General features: G+C 45.1%; 1 protein-coding gene across 2 annotated transcripts in view; it reads right to left on the bottom strand.

Moving 5' to 3' along the window:
• GPATCH1 (G-patch domain containing 1) overlaps nt 1-19,745 on the bottom strand; it is a 952,962-nt gene that overhangs the window by 162,983 nt on the left and 770,234 nt on the right. For both annotated transcript variants that reach the window (XM_069639172.1, XM_069639180.1), the window contains exon 17: nt 5,280-5,393. In XM_069639172.1, the coding sequence (XP_069495273.1) occupies nt 5,280-5,393 (114 nt within the window). The remainder of the gene's footprint in view (nt 1-5,279; nt 5,394-19,745) is intronic.

Here is a 19,745-nt window from a genome sequence, read left to right as displayed (position 1 = left end):
TAGGACAACCTTGTCCTTGTGGAAGATTGTATGTGGGGGTTTACAGGAGAGAGCTTGTAGCTCACTCACCCTCCTAGCAGATGTTAGTGCTACCAGTAGGACAGTTTTAAGCGTGAGAAATCTCAATGCGCAAGAGTGAAGAGGTTCGAATGGAGTGCCCATTAAGAAGTTTAAGACTAAATTTAAGTCCCATAATGGAACCTGGAATGGTTTTGGAGGGTAAACATTAGTTAGACCCTTGAGAAATTGTACCACTAGAGGAATTTTGAAATACGATGGTTCCTCCGCAGTGCGCTTGAAGATAGAAAGCGCTGCGAGATAGCCTTTTACAGTGCCAACTTGAAGGCCTGAGTTTGCCAAGTAGAGTAGAAACGATAACACTGTTGGTGTACCACATGAAAAAGGGTCGATATTCTCTTCCCAACACCAGCTGCAAAACTTGTTCCAACGGCAGCGGTATAAAGACTTTGTTGCTGGTCTTCTGGCCGAAAGCAACACCTTCATGACGTCACCAGGGAGATCCCAATCCTTGTACCTCAACCTTTCAGAAGCCAAGCGTGAAGGTTGAGGGTTCTGGTGGAGAACCTGACCTCCCTTCTGCGAGAGAAGATTCTCTTTGAGTGGAAGACGGATTGGAGGGCAGATGGACATATCCAGAAGGTCCGGGTACCACGTTCTCCTGGCCCAATTCGGGGCAATTAGGATCATGGTTTTCCGGAATCTTCTCAACCTCCTGATCATTTGAGGAATAACAGGGACTGGTGGGAACCCGTAAAGGAGTGGAAACTCCCAGTCCACTACGAACGCATCTCCTAGAGCTCCTCTCGGGGGAAATTCCTTTGAACAGAACAGATCACACTTCCTATTGGTGCTTGTGGCGAACAGATCCACCTGAGGGGTTCCCCAAAGGGCGAAGATCTCTTGAAGGACTTCCTGAGCTAGCTCCCACTCGTGGGAGACTGTGCTCTGCCTGCTCAGAGCGTCCGCTGTCAAATTCTTCTCTCCGGCTAGGTGGACTGCCGATAGAGAGATTCCTTCCCGAATTGCCCAAAACCAGAGCTGCATTGCCTCTCTGCACAGTGGCAGTGATCCTACTCCTCCTCTTTTGTTGAGGTAGTCCATGGCCACCGTGTTGTCTGTCATTATCAGGACATTTCTCCCCTGTACTGATGGCAGGAAAGCTTTCAGCGCTAGTCTGATCGCTCTCAGCTCTAATAGGTTGATATGTAGTCTGGACTCCGATGGAGACCAACGACCGCTGATGGTCAAGTCGTTGGCATGGGCTCCCCACCCTATGAGCGAGGCATCTGTGACTACTGTTATCTCCGGCCATGGTTGCCAAAACAGTTCTCCTTTCAAGATGTTCTCTGGATAGGCCCACCATTGAAGGTCGTGGGCTACCTTGGAATCCGGAGGAGGTCTGTCATTCTCCCTGAGAATTGTGACCACTGACTTCTCAGTGCCCACTGAAGAGATCTCATTCTCAGGCGAGCCTCTGGCACAAGGAAGATGCAGGATGCCATGAGGCCTAGCAACCTCAAAAAGTCGAAGGCTGGGAGATGTTGGGCATTTTGAAACTTGGTGACCATCTGTAGAATATCTTGAGCCCTCACCTCTTTTGGTGAGGCTTTTCCCAGGGAAGTGTCCAGGTCCGCTCCAATGAACTGGAGTCTCTGAGATGGTATCATCTGTGACTTCTTTAAATTGAGGGAGAAGCCCAGTCTGTGAAGGAAGAGGCAGACATAATCTAGCTGGGTCTGGGCTTGTTCCGAAGATACGGCCCTGATCAGCCAATCGTCCAGGTAGGGATAGACGTGGATCCCTTCCCTCCTTAGACTCGCTGCCACTACCGACATCAGCTTGGTGAAGACCCTCGGGCGGAGGTCAGCCCAAATGGCAGAACTCGAAATTGACAATGAGAGTTGCCAATTGCGAACCTCAGGTATTTCCTGTGCTTCAGATGGATTGGCACATGGAAATAAGCATCCTGAAGGTCCAGAGATACCAGCCAGTCCTGGAGTCCTGGAGCTGGAGGGCCTGAAGGATCTGAGAGAGAGTTACCATCTTGAACTTGTCCTTCCTGAGGAACTTGTTCAATTCTCGTAAGTCCAGGATGGGTCTCAGTCCTCCGTCCTTCTTTGGTATGAGAAAGTAGGGGGAGTACCAGCCCTTGCTCCTGTCCGCTACAGGTACTGGTTCTATGGCACCTTTCTCCAGCAGGTCCATAATTTCCTGCAAGAGGAGCGGATCTGGAACTTTTAGGGAGCTGTTCCCCGGTGGATGACTCTGAGGGATGTGTAGAAAGGGTAGGCAGTAACCTTGGGCAACTGTCTCCAACGCCCAAGCATCTGACGTTATAGCCTGCCATTCCGTCAGATGGTGAGTTAACCTGCCCCCTACAGGTGTCTTGTGTGTGAAGGCCTCAGAGTGGTTTGGGGGCGGCTGATAAGAGGCACCTGCTGCTGCTACGGTCTTAGTACTTTTGACCCGCCCACCTCGGGTGGATCTCCTTTGGCCTCTTTGAACCGGCTGTCCTCTGCCTTTCCCGAATGCGGAATAATAGCGAAAGGACTTTCCTCTCCCAGAGGTTCCTGAGGGGCGAAAAGGAGTTTGGCGGATAGCAGCTCCTAAGGATTTTGATGCTGCTTTAGAAGTCTGTACCTTTTCCAGACTGTCATCAGCCTTTTTACCGAATAACGAAGAGCCGTCAAAGGGCATATTCAAAAGTCTGGCCTGTACATCAGGGGAAAAGCCCGACTTTCGCAACCACACATGCCTGCGGATTGTTGTACTTGCTGCCATGGCCCTGCTGATTATGTCAGCGGAATCGATGCCCGTTTGAAGTGATTCGCACATGGCATCTTTGCCATCTTTAATGATGTTAAGGAAGGCTTCCTTTTCCTCATTCGGGTATGCAGTCAGCCGCTGATGAAGCACACTCCCATAGTGTGTGACTGAACCTGGCGAGCGTACAGGTGGCGTTGATGGACTTCAATGCCATACTACAGGCAGAGAAGACCTTCTTTGCCATAGAGTCGTACCTCTTGTCATCCCTATCCTGTGGGACAGTAGGGTAAGCAGTCCTACTGCTGGATGAAGTTGCCGCTTGAACCACCAGGCTCTCTGGGGTCGGGTGTTTTGACAGGTATTCAGGGTCAGCAGCCACTACTCTATACTTTGTCGACAATCTTTTATTGACTGCTGGGATAACTTCGGGAGTTTCCCAATTAGATGAAATTTTTCTTTGTAGGGCTGCATGGAAGGGGACCACCGGGTCCTCCTGTGGGCCTTTGTCCAATATATCTGTTAGATCATCCTGTTGGAAAACAGGCGAAGGCGCAGACCAACCCATAAACTCAATTATTCTTGCCATCAGAGTTCTATATGGTGTTTCGGCATGTTCCCCTGGGTCTGGCTTTACAAATTCCACTTCTGGGGAAGTGTCCAGTCCACTTGCCTCATGAAGTGACTCCTGTAGTTCCTTCAGCCTTCTTTCTTCAGAGGTGAAATCATCTGCAGTAGGCAGTGTGGTTCTCTGTAAACCAAATGTTTCCTGGTCAGAGTCTTCCCCTTCTTCATAAATTGAAGAAAGACCAGGGTATTCTGATCTCTGAAATGGAGTAAAGCCCATCTCTAGGGTCGAAGGAGCCAAACTCGTCGTTATTGGACGAGAAAATGTCGATGTCGTCGACGCCGATGTAACAGGCTACAAAGGCGCCGAAAACGGCGTCGAAAAAACTGGAAGGGGTCTCGAAGAACTCGAGAGGATCGGGATCCTACTCGAGGGCATCGACGACGGTCCCAGCGTCGTGCCGGAGGCCCTTGAAATCACTGTTGGCTGTGGAGCCTTGGTCCTCTCTTTCATCGGCGATGGCGTCGAGTCGATCGACCGATGCGTCGAGGAACTCTTCGACAACAGCGTCGATGGCGCTGATCCTTGCGTCGAAGGGACCTGGGGAGCACAGGAAACAGAAAAAGAAAGTCAAGGCAATTATGAATATTGTGGCTGCCTCCTCTCTTCATGTTAAGCTCTGCTCTCCGGCAGCAGTAAGCAAAATCTCCCAGTAGGGGGCTTTTGCTTGATAAGTGCTGCGAGAGCTGAGCTTAACATGAACAGAGGAGGCTGCTTCATTGCACAAAACGGATGCACCCATGTGAAAACGTTCAGCCTCATTTCCCACACATTATACATAGGAACTTTTAAAAGAAAATGATATATTTTTTTTATTATGGCCCATCATTTTAAACAATAACATTTTTGACCAAACTTCCCCTTTAAGTTCTCATAAAGGGACAGGATTTTCCAGAGTTCTGCAACACACAAAGCAGTCTCTGAGAATGGAGATAGCGTTTTATTATCAATTTCCTGTTGTTATGACTTCCCAAGGGGGGGAGGGGAGAGCTATCTCCCTTAACCATACAGTACTGCAAACAGAAAAAGTGTTCCAAGGGCAAGAGACTTTGTATGATGGTCTGGCCAGTGTTGTATGTTAGGCGAGGGAGCTTCTTGGCTATAAACTCCAGGCCTGGCTATCAGCAGGAGAAGGGAAGTTGCGTGTCTCTGTCCACTGTCCAAGGATGGGCGCTAAGTGAGGTTGACATGAGATCTTTCTGATACCACTCTCGGGTCCATCATCCATTAGCTAAGATTGGTACCCTGCCCCCATGGTCACAATTCACTGCTGGATAAAAAAAAATCTGCTTTGGCATACCCAAAAAGGGAGCGCAACTGGACATCTGTGATACCTACCTTCTCACCCCTTTACAATACAATGCAGAAAAGATTTTAAAGAATGTCCCCTTTCTGCATTTAAAAAATGTACAGCAGGAGTGGTACACAATCTATAAAATGAGGGAGAAAGTGGATAAAAAAAACATGAAGCATGAACATTTCAGAAATATTGCATGCAGTATTTCTGGAAACCTGTATCCATTACTGCTAATTCAGTAGATTTCTGCAATAAGGATCTTCTGTCCCACTTATGAGAGACTTATTTAGTAATGCTAATAACTGAGATTAAGTGCCAAAGAGTGCATTCAATGTGCAGTGCACATTATGTAAATAGTCAAATACTAGTAAAGTAAATACTATAAAAAAAACAAAGAATGCAGCATATGAGTCTTCTTCCAAGGACACATTCTTCAAGTGAACAAAAGACCAAGTTGCTATTCGTTTCATGGCTTTGCCCATCAATATCCACATATACCTTTTTTATGACAACCATTCCATAGCTCTGAGACATTTTTCCTTCTATTGAATTACCATGGACTGCACTTACAAGGTAAAACTGGAGGCAGCTTAGGCCCAAACTCATCGCTTGAATCGACCTCTTGAGTGCACTTTGTTGGTGGAACAAAAGGTTCAGCAGGTTCACTTGCAGCAGTTCTTGCGTCTAGAAAAAGAGACAGAGGCAATGTTAAAAAATAAATGTATCCACAAACAAAGAAATCCCTCTCCACTTCACATATTTCCAAGATCTGCACTATATTGGAGAATCCATACATGGGTGTATATATCTCTACATGCAATTTTCGCATGCACTCCAACTCTATCGGATTTAGGCAACATAAATATTCGCTCTAGCAATCTTCAATCCATTCACCTTCGGAAATGCCAAGTAACAGTCAAAGAATTCTAAGGCATGGCATGGAGGCTCTTACTATGCACTTTGCTATTTAAATAGCAGCAAGAAAAAAGCTATAATGAAAGAACCAGTGCTCCAAACCATCAAAGTGTGTAACCCTCCCCTTTCTTCCTCCTCCAATCAATGATTCACCTGCTCCAAAGGACCCTTGCAGCCCAACAGTCTTCATCTTTTCTTGCTGCTACTGAGATAAATACACCTCTTCGTTTTCTTTTGTTGAAAAGAAGCTGCAATATTGGTATAGGGGTAATGTAGGCCACAGGGAGAGGCTGCTTTCCATGAGCCATTATATTCAGTTTAGGGCATAGGGTTGCTTGCAACTACAGAGCGTTGTTGTCGAGCATGTGGCACAGGGGTGCGATGCTTCGTTTTCGCCCTTCCTTTGAGGTGTTACTTTTTTGTTTTGTCAGCAGAGTCATGCATTGAATGATATGTATGCTCAATGCTGGTTTAGGCCTGTTCAGTCATAGAAATAAAGAGCGGGCTTGCTTGGCTACAGGCAAACCACCTACAACAGAACAAAGTGCTACCCAATCATGAAGTCTGCAGGGAAGGGAAAAAGGCAGTCAGCCTGCCTGCTTTGCAAGCTGAGGCATCGGCTGGATCAGCAAAATGGAAACCAACTTGGCTAAATTCTTTTAATGATTTAGTGGCCAAGGCAAAGGAGCACACTATTGGAAGGAATGCTGGCACTGCCATTATAGGAAGCCATGGAAGCTATGGTTGTATGTTTTGGTGAATCAGTTGTTGCTATAGTAAAGCAGCACCGGGTAGACGATATAGCTGATGGTTTTGATGGACGGCAAGGTGACGTGGGGATTCCCTCCAGCCCATCCAAAGTGGCTCAGAAGCAGCACCATAGTCCAACATCCCAAGGACTGTGGCGCCTCCGAAGAGTAAGTGGTGGGCAATGTTCCCTGTAATTTGTTTGGTCTGTGTACGCCAATAGAATACTTGTGTGTGGGGCTGCTTTTCAGTAATGTGCGAACTGAGTTTTGCAGTGGCCCGCCAGTGAGCAAGTGTTTAGTCATCCACTGTACAAGCACGCATTGAAGCACACGTTCTACTTCAAAGGACATTTGGGAGCTCTATTCTCCTCCGAAGAGTTTAACGCATCTGAAATTGTCTCTTTTTAAATCTCACAATATTAGGAAGATATTTAGTTTTATGATGATTGGTACACAAAGAGAGATTGGTTCTAATGGTGACACACCGATTGTGCCTCACCAATGAATATCACTATCTCTTGCATTCCCACAGTTCGCTTAAAGTATGGAATAGATTGGAAATGCTATCTATTGGTTGAACGAAGTCAACAATACATGATTGACTAAGATGACTAAAGAGTATGGTTAAATAGCACTAAAGCATTGAACATTAGATTGGACATTGTGGACGTCAAACTGACAGTTTTAGAAAGTCTGCCAAGAGTAGGGTGAAAACTGCATCATTTAACTCCAATGGAGGTCACTTAAGTCACTTGTACAACCAAAGCATAGGTCCAGGTAGAGGCAAACCTGTGACAAGGAAGGGGTTAGTATACTATTGTTACTGTCCTATAAAACATGAACGATAAAAATCATACAGACGTTGGGAACACATTGCCAAATAAATCGTTTTTACAGTCAAGTAAGAAAATAAAATTATTATGTAAATAATACAGGAAACAAACATACTTCTCATTTACTTATTGTTTGCTTGTTAGGCGCTTATACAGGAAATACATTCTGTTTCAAAGCGCCCACAGGGCAGCAGGGAGGGAACGTGGGATAGCAGTACAATTGAATAAAAATAAAAAAAGAATTACAGGGGTGGGGAGGGACGGCTGAACCTACTATGAACTTTCAAGTGCAGGAAGGAAGAGGGCAGTGGAGTAGGTGCTGTGGTGCCCGTGCTCGAGGGTGAACCGCAGATGAAGTGCAGGGTATGCTAAGTGCTATGTGGCCAGGAGCCGCATTGGGTGGAAAGTGCGATTCTCCAGTGTGGAGGGTGTGCCGAGGCAAGTGCTTGAAGGAAGACAGATGCTGGGGAGATTGGGTGTGAAAGGTCAGAGGCCCAGAGGAGTCATAAGGGTCCAAGACACCAATCACAGCAACTGTGGGATTAGCAGAGGAAGAAAGAAGGGAAGGAGGAAGAAAAGATGAGCATCTTGAGGTTTTTTCAGAACTTCAGGAGGTCTTGCCCAAGATGCAGCGGGAGGGGGAGGCTGTTCCAAAGGAGGGATCCAGCGGAGGAAAGGGAGCGGCTGCTGTTCTCTGTTTAGCCAAATGCTTTACACACACAGAGTTGGTGCCAGAGGAGCATAGAGGTCTAGAAGGAAAGTATTTGGTAAGAGAGAGTTGCAGATAGTGTGGTCCCTGGCCCCAGACAGCCTTGTGGATGATGCAGAGGGATTTGAATTTGATCCGTGCAGCAACCAGTAGCCAGTGGAGGTTTTTTAGGCCAGGAGAGATCAGAAAGGAAAGCAATGGAGCACCACAAGTTTTGCCATACATTGATAATAGAAGTTGTTGTTATCAACCAAGAACAACATACAAATCTACACATTTTCATTTAAATTAAGGCAATTGCCATGTGTTAAGGTCCGGGCATCAGTAACATTTTAGCAGCATCGACAGGTTTACACTGAAAGCTTGTTTCTGATAAGCGTTTACTTTTAAAAGTAAAGTTCTATCTGATGCGGAAAGCATCAATAAGCTCTAAAAGTCACTATCTGAGAAGTCAGGCCAAACAAGGTGTCAACATTGATGATAAGTTAGCATTGGTTATCAAACTGCAGTGTTGCTGGCACTTCCAGTGGCTGTGGCACTACTAAACCTTGAGTCTTAGGAGCTAGCCTCTGAGTCCCACTGATATGCATGCTTCTCTCGCCTGCGTTTGCCACTATTCCAAAGCCGATACAAATCAAGATTTACTTAGTTATTTAACAGATACACCTTTGTTCGCAAGAGCATGCCAGGGAGAGTTTCTTCCAGTCGATTCCTTGATTTGGTCTAAATGCTGTTCATGAGACTGAACTCTGGCTCACACTCTACACTTGAGGCTTAAAATGTGGTGCATATTTCGCCACTATATTTTAATGCATGCCATTCTGTACCGTGAAAGTCACCATATCTTGGAAGCATGCCATATTTGTACACAATTTCAAGACTCACACTTGTTCTTCTCTGCTATCACGTACTTCAAGGCATTATATTGTGTAACAATGGAATTCACCAGCATGCAACGTTCTGATTCTGCAGTCCTTAAAATCTACAATTCTTTTAATTGCTCAACAAGATGCTTAACATTTTCTATTCCAAACTCAAAGCTACATTGTTGAGTGGCCAGTAAATCAAACTGGCCCAGCCCTTCAGTTTGTTTTCTGGAAACCTTTTCTCCGTATGCTCACATAGCAAGTCAATAAAACTCAGAATAGCGGTATTGACATTCTTCTCATTTTCAGAGTATGTTGAGATCAGAGCTCTAACTGTGCTGCTCCAGAAGACTGTCTGACCGAGGTACTGCCCTCTAATCTGGTTCATCTTGCCTCTGGCGAACTGCATGGCTTCAATTGTGCTAAGAATGCTTTTTGGAGTAGTTTAGACAAGTTTGCTATATTGAGAAGAATATCATTTAACACTGCCAAAGAAATGTGCTAAGTGGGGTCAGACAGTTTATTGAAAAAGTATTTCCCTACACAATAACTTTCCTCCTTTATTTCCTGATAGAAGTATTGTAACACCACTGCAAAATGTCTTGATAACCACCTCACTTCATTGACGGGACACAAGAGTAACACAGAATAAATAGGTTTCTACTTACCTGATCATTGGCACCGTTCCCAAGCATCCCCGAAGCCCAATTCTTCACAGTGGGCTACACAGTGTTGCTCAATTAAGTGTGTAATAAGGTGTTTAAACCTTGTAGCAATACACTCGTTTTCCCCAAGCATTAGGGACGCACCATCTGATGTGAACTTCACCATTTTTAGCAGATGCCGACCATTGGCTAAATAAAATTCAGCAATAGCTGAAGTGATAGCCTGAGCATTGCAACAAGTTAACTTGAACATTCCATCGAACAGTTTTGTACATTGTATGTAGTCTTGCTGCATGAGATCTGATATTGAAGTAGATGTCTTAACATTTTACTACCGAAACGTCTGTGCTTTCATCAACAATGATTGTGTGAAATAGAGCATTGCAAACTTCTGGCATGATTTCTGATCTGAATACGCTGCTGATGGACTGGAATTCAAAAACACATCATTCTTACTTCTCCAGCTATCAGGTATTTTGATGTAGTGAGCTATGACATTGAGAATTTCTTGTACGGATAACATGGAACTGTTTAATTTTACAGCTAGCAATACATCGTGCAGCAGAACTTTGACCTTTTCTGGCTTGGATTGTTGTTGTTCAACCACGGCCAATCTATTAAGTCCCTCAGTAACAATTTGTGCTAGCATATTGCACAATAGAAATGCCAGTTTTCCTGCATGATTTTCTGTCTGAGAACCTGTACAGCAGAGCCAGGGACTCTACCAAGTAAATGGTGTTTCATGTAGTCCAATTTCCACCCATCGGCCCATTCCTTCCTGTAGTAAATTTGCCAGTAACACTTGCTTCCGCGCACATACTGCAGAGCTGGCTAGCAGTAGTGTACTCAAAAATCTCTCTATGTCGTCTTGTGATTTCTGGTACACTGTTTCAACAATTTCACTTAAACTGCCATGGGTCCCCCCCACCCCCAGTGCCAAGGCCTTTTTTGGTGATGTTGGTATTTCCCCATTCAATGCCTTCTAACGTTTTCTGTTTCATTAACCCCTTAAGTGCCAAGGATGAGGTACCTCGTCCTTGGCACTTAAGGGGTTAACCACTCCTCTTTGAAAGTAGCACAACATTTCTTCTTAGGTGGTGTTGGAATAACACTCCCTTCCTTTGATGACAGCTGCTTGGATCTGAAGTTAAACAGTTTGCCCTTAATCTGTTGGAAAAGAAATAGCAATAGTTTCTATCGCAGAGCAACTGCTCTGCTGCTGCTGAATGAGCAGAAAATACCAAAGACCAATAAACAGAGAAATGCAAAGTTCACCTTTCTCACCTAAAAACACACTTTGATCATTTAGATGTATTTTAAAACACATGCATAGAGAAAGGTTGCACATTTTATGTTCTGACGGTTCTGGCATTTAGATTATATCATTTTGTATACCTGTGTACGTGTAGAAGTATTTTCCCTTTGTACAGCAGGTCACCAAATGTTTACTTGTTACCAGTGATACCATTGGACAGGTCATGGTGAGTAAGGCATGGTATTTTATTTACACATGGAGAACTAGCATTCATGCCAAAGGCAGGTGACTTTTATGCATGGCTATGAACTTAATCATTTTACCTCCAGATTCCAGAATGGAAGCGTAGCAGAATGCATTGCTGATGGTAGCCTGTCTGTTCATCCTAGAAGAGGTTTTAGGACAGCCAGTCTTATTACACATGGCAGACTTGAGGGTAGCTTGTCCATAGTGCCTAGAAACCTCTTAGAAGGTAGCTGGCTTGTTCTACCCCACAGAAGATCAGATGACAGAGCAACATCAGAGAAAGTCTCCATCTGAGCTTAAGGTATGTATAAACGTACCACTTCGGTGGACATCTGCCAGAGGCACGGCTATCCATCAACGCGCTTTAGAATGCAGCTATGATTACGACAAATTTGGTCCAGCTGGTCACATAACCGCTTTGCACTGAAACACCAGGCTTGTATCAACACCTCTGCCATTAGATTACAGCGACACCCTATGACACATTTCGGTCTAGCTGGGTACATATCGAGTCTCCTACACTAGGGCTCTGTCGTGACCTCCGTCAGCACCCGTCCACAGGCTGGACATCTTGGGTTGCTTACTGGAGTCTAGCCATCCCTCCTAAATTCTAATCTTGGGCAAATGCACACACATATCTTAAGCCTTCTTTGAGAACTTTCCTATACCCAGACTTCGGCCCCGAAGGCGTTCCTACTACAAAGCACTTTGAGGCCATACAAATGGGAAAAGGTGCTAAATAAATGACTACCACAATGTGTGTCAAGAAGTCATGACTAGATGAACAGCTTAAACCTCAGCTAGAGACCTCGGGTGTCTCTCCTTTTGTGAAGACTTACAGGTGCACCCCAAAGGAGCCTGTGATATATTTGTCAATATCACTCAGTTATCCACTACATTAAGTCATTGATAAAGGCATGCTGTCTGATTATGAATGAAAAGAATACATCTCTGCAACTCCCCAACAACCTTGGGTTGGCCTAACGGGGCAGAGTACCTCCCTCCTCTAAACACATTAAGGGATTGGATACTTCACTCCGTACACTCGCATGTGCCCTGATTAGAATTACATTTTAACTTGGTCAGACTTCTCTGGTCTTTCACCACAAGAAAACAGGATATGCTGGGACGGACTCTTGCGCTGCTGGCAAAATCCTGTAAAAGGAAATAAAGAGCTCAGCTACTATCTTGAAATGTGCACAGGAGCATTTCCCAAAGTATTTTCATGCCTTCCCCCACTTATGTCAGGAATAAAAATATGTTATCGCTGGCTCTGCCCATACATTTCCATGCCGGCTGCAGTTTGGACAGGTTTTCTTATTGTGGCATGGCATTTTTAATGGAAAAGCCAACAGGAGTATGTTCTTACATGGGGTACTGCCATATATTTGGTGGAAGAGCCAGCTTGGAGATGTTTTATTATAGTATCATTATTGGCAGTATTCACAACTAAGAACATACTTCTGTTGGATTTGCCATTAAAAATAACATGCCACAATAAGAAAACAGGTCCAAAGTGGCTCCAATGTAGACCAGTCTATGTAATAAAACATATGACGCTTGCATGAACACAGATGCTCAGTAAAAAAAATAAAAATAAAAAAATAAAAAAATCATGCCACACAGTAAGAAATAGCAAGGCTGTGTGAGGGGTCAGAAATGAAAGCCGGTCACAAAGTTGTCATGTTTTGGGTTAAAGACTTTTATTAACATAAACGGGTTGAGAAAATGCCTCTCTGACTCTGCTCTAAGAGGAACTTCACTACCTATAACCAAAAACGAAGGATCAGTCTGTGCCAGGATGTGATCAATCAGAACCCTACTTTTGTCCAAGCGTTCTATCCTGACCCTCGCACTACAAACTAAATAATATAGTGAGGTGGGAAACATCTTTAACCTGATGTTTGCAAAATGTTTTCATCAATACAAATAGAACAGCTCCAACATAAAAGTTCTCCAAAGTAACAGAACCTTGGTTCCAGAGGGTGGTTCCCTTCCCCTGGATTCTTCAATGGTGGTAATGTCTGTTGGTCTAACAGTTATTTGTCTTTTTCTTGGCCCACAACAATCCTGTTAGGTACAAAGCTGCTAAGCCTTGTAATTTCTTCTTCAAACAAAAGATCCTTCCTAACACACATTTCCTCAAACAGTGTCCTTTCTTGGGACTTCTTGTAGGACTGCAATTGCCTGGTATATTTCCCTGCCAGGATTTCTCATGTACTTTTAGTTGCCTGGTTTACTCGCCTGCCAGGACTTCTTACTTACATAGATATGAAACAGTTTCTCTTTACATCCAAAATTGCATATATATATATATGCCTTGGTTCAGCATTTGTAGTTGTTTCAATGTTCGCTTTAAGTTTTCTCCATATCTGCATTCCAGGCACTCAAATATTGTTGGGGTTTGTGTTTGTACTCTACCTTTTTGACTCGCAAGCAATCTTCTTATTGTTTCTGTCTCTGCGGCTTTACAATATTCCAACTGTGTTTGGTGCGGTCACCAAAAACACCCTGGGGTCCCACTTTGCTTCTCTGCTGGCAAGCCCCTTGGCTCTGCAACACCAGCTTGTGCCTCCATCCTCCGCACGTCTCAGAGGGAGATGCAATGGCTTATAGCTGCTCATAGTTTGGTTTCCATCTTTAATTGTACCGCGCACATGGGCTTTCGGAAAAAAGAACTAGCACGCTCTGCATAATTTCCTTCAACCTCCTCGTCCCAGTACTTAGGTGGTTGTGGGAATTGGAGTCCACTGATGTCAAATGATGCATAGTATTTGGAAAATCTCTCTCAATGGTTCCATATGAAAAACCAGTTCTATATGAAGGGGAATTAGAAATGAAAAAAGGTATTTTTGGAGCTTTTACTTTTTAGATCAGGAATAGAAGGTTGGCCTGAAGGGTGTTGGGAAACTGTTTCTCGACTTTCCCTAAAGGGGAAACAGAAGCATGGCAATAGGCCATTAGGGTATTGGGTATAAGGGGGTCTTTTTCATGGGAAAATGCGGATACCATGTCCCATTCAATGAAGCCATGACATCACCCCAGTAGTTGTTACCTCCCATGTGATCCTCCCTATTATAGCCAAACCCCAGGGTCAGTATCAGGTAGGAGCTTCTGTCCCCTGGCCGCAAGGGAGGAGGTTAGTGCCGGGGAAACCAGAATGACTACATTGGATTCATCACAGTTGGCTGCACCAACATGCCAGTCTAGCTAGCCATGTAATAACAATCAATGCTTGCTTGATCATAGATGGGCATCAAAAACGGTCATGCCACAGTATAACATGGCTAGATTGGCTACACCAAAATGGCAGCCCAGCCACGTAATAAAAGCCCAAAACAAGTTGTCTTTGCCCGTAAATGCTAGTAAAACATGTGCTGTCACTTAAGGAAATGTCTACAATGCGCCACTGGGCCCCCAGCATCTTGCACACACACAATCACATTAATATGTATTCACCCACCACTTCACTCACACTGACACTGCACTGCCACCACCCACCTAGAACATTAACACACCCACCCCACACACACACATTCACCTACCAGTCACTCACCCATGCACCTTCTCTCACATCCACTCACTCCCATTGACTTCTCCACAAAGGCACACACCGACCCAAAACATCCACACACACACAATCAAATTCATACCCATTCTCCTACCAGTCACTCATCCATAAGCCTTCTCTCAAATACACAAACTCACATTGTATTCTAATCTCATTCTCCACACAGGCACCCACCCAACCCAGAAAACGTGCACACACAAAATCATATTCATACCCATTTCCCCCACTAGGCACTCACTCACCCATACACCATATAAATACACATGACATGCATAAGACACACAACATACACATACAAAAGATACTTTCCGGTTTCCTGCCGTAGCATGGGTCTGCCTATCACTCCAGGACTTTGGCTCCTTGCCCGTACTCCATGCAGACAGGAACCTGGAAGCAGAGAGAGCTTCCTGGTACCTGCATGGTGTGGTGTACAGGGGTGCCAGAGGACGGAACACCTTCTTCATGCACCGGCAGCGGCAGTCGGCCCCCGACCGAGCCCTCACCGTGACTTTAGTAGTCAAGGTGAGGGCTGGACCGGGTCCCCCCGGACTTGGTATGACAGCCCCGACACCACGGTGGCCCCCAGTACATCAGTGAAAATGCCCATTGGCTGTAGCAGCGCAACATGTTCAATAATATAGCGCCTGTTACAGCCAATCATTTTAAAGCAGGTCCCTGCCATAAAATGATTGGCTCTAGCAGGCACTGCATGATTGAATGTGCTGACCTGATGCAGCCAATCAGCATGTGCCAGCTTGTAAAGGAATTAGAAAATGATTTACGGCCTGGCAATAAGAAGCTGCATAGATTACAGTGAACATTGGTGGTGGGTGACATTGGCTAATTATATGGGACACTGGGTGGCAGGGAAACTATTTCACGAAGAGGAATTCTGGGGAGGATTGGTGGAACCCAGTTTTGGGTGAGGCAGATTATCTATCTCCCATAATTATTGATGCCATTTGTGATGGGTCAGTAATGTGAGGCTCACAACTGAAGTTAGGTTCTTGAAAGTTTGACATTTTATTTGCAAAAGATACAATATACAAATCCTAACTAAACCTTCTCTAAGATCTAAGGGAAAACCTCCTAGCATACTCAAAACTAACTCTTACACTAAACAATCAAACAATCAACATAAAGCAATAATAACATAAATAAAAGATTACAAACAATTAAGGTCTTGGTTGATGTTTGCTGGTTCTGTGTAGATTCCGCTCCCACAGAAATGTCCACAGTTCGTTTTTCGCAATAAAAACAGTCTCCAATATGTTCTTGAAAAGTTCCAAAGAAAATGAAAAGTCACTTAAACAAAAAATCCAAAGGCAAACGTTTCTCTTCTTCTCTGGATTAAAAGCTCCTTTTTCTAAGTTCCATAAAGAAAAACGCAGCAGTGGTAATCCTGGATAAAATTCAAACAAGAAACGCCACTTCCCCTTAATTACAACTTTACTTTCAGGATGCTTCCTTTTAAGGAAATTGCTCCCTCTGTAACAATTTCCTTTTTTAGGATTACTATGATAGTAGGCTTCTCGTGCTCACAGACTCTACTTCAACTTTTTCAGCATACAACAGTTCTGACAAAACTTTAGGCAACCAGAATTCAGCTTCTCCTGTTGCAACTTGGTATAGTGGAGCAACTACCGCAAATTCTGCTGAACTTTCTGACTGCCATACTGTCAGTTTACCTGATATATAACTGGTTCTGGTCACAAGCACCCAGTTTCATATGCTTCTTTCCGTCTCAGGGCTTCCCCAAAGATGTAATGCCACATCCCCAGTTTCGTAAGACTGACACCCTTGTACCAGAGGACACTGGATTAATATTAGCTTCAACAACTTACAGACAGCAATCTTTAGTTCTTATTTCAACTGGTTTCCTCTTGGGAAGGTTGTGCCTATTGGCTTGGCCAAACCTTGTTCTTCTGCTATGGTTCCAAACTTCAGCAACTTCTATAATATTTAAAAGTAGGATGTTACAAGAGTTAACAGTCACTTCACAATTGAGTTTAGGCACACGCGATGACTTAGTGAAATGTGACTTGCTACTTGCGTTCCCTTTCATAAAGTCGGCTTTCGTCAGTATCAACAATTGGGAATCAGAATCTTGCACATGCAGCCTTTTTGAAGTGATATTTCCTTGTAACTCAGTGGGAAAGTCCGGGGCGTGGCTACAAGGCCATGCAATAGGACGTGATTCCGAGGGGCACTGCTGATCCACAACAATCCTGAAGATACAATATGCTCTGAGCTGGCTGAGAGACGTATGTTTGGAACTACTGATGTATGAATGCATGCGGTATACCATGATCGTAATTTTGGAGTGAATCGCAGCTTGTGCTGTAAATCGTGAGCTTGTGAAGCAATGCAGCACCCTGTCCGTAAACGAAACAAAATAGCGGCTGGAGGCGGACAAAGGAAAGGGCAGATGAGCTGCTGCATGGACTGAAATGGGGCCGGCACGCGGACGAGTCAAGACCAGACCCCGACCGGCAAGAAGAACTGGATCGGAAGCGAACGACATAGTGATCACCGCTTCATATGGTGCTGACGGGCACAAAAGCCCCAGCAGGAGTGGGGCTGAGAGCCGGCTAAACATCACAAAGTGGCGGTGTATAGGCAGTGGGGGAAACAAGATCAGGTCTCACGCACCAGAGAGCCTGACACCGCGGGATCGATGCAGAACTACACGGAAAAGAATTAGGAAAAGCTTGTAACCCCACTGGGTGACCCGGACTGGAAACAAGTGCGGGATTACATGTGCAATCGCCGGCGCACCAGCAGCTCGTAATGAGGGATAGAGTGGCAACAATGGACAAGATCTGAGACATCCTGTTGGTAACAGCTGGTAATCAGTGACTGCAGAAGGCTGCGGGACGGAATCCCTCAGACAACGTCAGTATCGGGAGAATAGATACTTCGGGAGGCGATACAGTAGCAAGCAAGTGAAGGACACACAGCAGGCCTTCCAAATAAGTGAAATTGAGAAATAAACAGAAGCAGCGAATCCCCACACAAAGCGGATGCCTGGATGAGGCACAACACTGGCCAAGCTGGCCACGTAAAGGAAATAGCAACGTGAGCTGCGAAAACACTGAACGCTCACAGGGAGACACAGCTGCTGCATTGCTGCAGGTAACACGCACGAGAAGCGGCCAAGGACTACATCAGTGTACTGGACAAATGCAATCCTGAACAAGTACGGAGGTCTGGCCCATGTGTAGTAGGAACCGCAGAGTATAACCTAAGGAGCAGAGGGAGGTATAGAGGCAGCCAACGCGGCCATGCAGAAGAGAGTGTGGGTGAGGAGGTGGTCAACAGGGAACTAGCACAAGTGACCAAAGTTGAATCCGAGGGGTGCATAAAGGACATTAGACACCCGAAAAACCTATTAGGCTGCATCTGGACCATTGCAGTCACAGTGGCCAGCCAACAGGCTCTGACAGTGTGCAGTTTGTCAGGAACACAGCAGCACGGACCATGCCAATACCCTGGGTGCCCCCGAGCATTTAAGATGCCTGCAGCAGCCAGTACGGTAAGGACCCAAGAGGAGGTGAACAAGTGTTTTTATGAATATTATACACACCTGTATAAGGAAACCACAGAGAGGGATGAGCCGGATTTACAAGAGGCATTGACCAAGATGTGTCTCCCCGAACTAGAGAAGGAGGAGAGAGACAGCCTAGAGATACCTATCACGATAGAAGAACTAGAGAATGTGATAAAGGAATTACCGACCAGTAAAGTTCCAGGGGCGGATGGGCTCCCTGCAGAATTTTTTAAAGAATATAAGGCTGAAATCCTCGCCCCATTGCTAGCAATACTTAACGAGGCGCTGGACACAGGCAGATTGCCCGAGTCCATGAGAGAGTCTGTAATTATCTCCCTCCTCAAACCAAATAAGCCGGTTACGGAATGTGGCTCGTATAGGCCCCTCTCGTTGCTGAACCAAGATGAGATGATTCTTACAGCAGTCATGGCAAAGAGACTTAAACCGGTCATAGACAAGCTAATACATCCAGATCAGACAGGATATGTCCCACATAGGAATATTACCAACAACCTGAGGAGGTTGCATCACATAATAGATTATACCCAGGGCGAAACACAGGAAGTAGCAGTAGTGTCACTTGATGCAGTAAAAGCATTTGACTCGGTCAGATGGCCTTGGTTGTTAGAGGCGCTGAAAGAGTTTGGTACTGGGCCCACATATATCAAATGGGTGCGGTTGCTGTACAGTGAACCAATAGCAAGGGTCAATACGGGCACCAGTATCTCGGAGCAGTGGCAGTTGAGTAAGGCCACGAGGCAGGGATGTCCGTGGTCCACGATGCACTTCATTTTAGCGTTGGAGCCACTAGCGGTCTACTTGAGGGCAGAATATGGGGAGGCGGGTATTGGTAACCTCGGGAGAGAGGCATCTGATCTCGTTATATGCAGATGACATGCTCCTGTACCTCAAGCACCCCCCAGGAGAATTTACAATATATCCTGGACGGAATGATATGCAACACTTTCAGGTATAACCATTAACCTGCAGAAACCGAGTCTGTACCCGTTGAGAGGGTACTTTGGGAAGCCTTTACACAAACTACCAGTGTTACCAATTAAGTTGGAAATAGATACGTTTCGGTACTTGGGGGTGGACATATATCATGACGCCAAGATAGAACATATACAAAACACAGAGAAAGCGGTTAGTAAAATCGAAAACTGCATGTCATTCTGGACTAGTTTACCATTGTCCATGCTGGGGCACGCAGCATTACTGAAGATGGTGGTGCTACCAACATCCCTTGATTATTTTGCGAATATCCCGTTTGCGATTCCAAAAACGTTCTTTAGGAAACTACATAGCATATGCAGGAGCTTCATATGGCATAATTCAAGGTGCAGAGTGGCACTGTGGAAGCTACAGAACCCATACAAACAAGGGGGAATAAAATTGCCAATTTTGAGGTATATTTCATAGCTAGCCTGCTGCAATTTGTCGCCAAATGGCTGTCAGACGGACAAACACCGAATCAAGGTTGCTACGAGCAGAAAGCACCCCGTTCTTTCTTAATGAAGTTATATGGCTAGCCAATTCGCTCACGACCCGCTCGCATTTGGTGGTACGCCTGGGGTGCAAAATGTGGCACAGGGCCTGTCTTCTGATGGCGATCATAACACTGTACTCTCCACAGATTTTGTTAGGAAGGGGTAGATGAACAAGTGAGGCTCAAGG

This window comes from Ambystoma mexicanum, chromosome 1q, assembly GCF_040938575.1.
Source record: "Ambystoma mexicanum isolate Mex_15411 chromosome 1q, UKY_AmexF1_1, whole genome shotgun sequence".
Taxonomy (NCBI): Eukaryota; Metazoa; Chordata; class Amphibia; order Caudata; family Ambystomatidae; genus Ambystoma; species Ambystoma mexicanum.
Note: the sequence above shows the minus strand (reverse complement) of the source record. Positions and strands in the feature narration are given on the sequence as shown.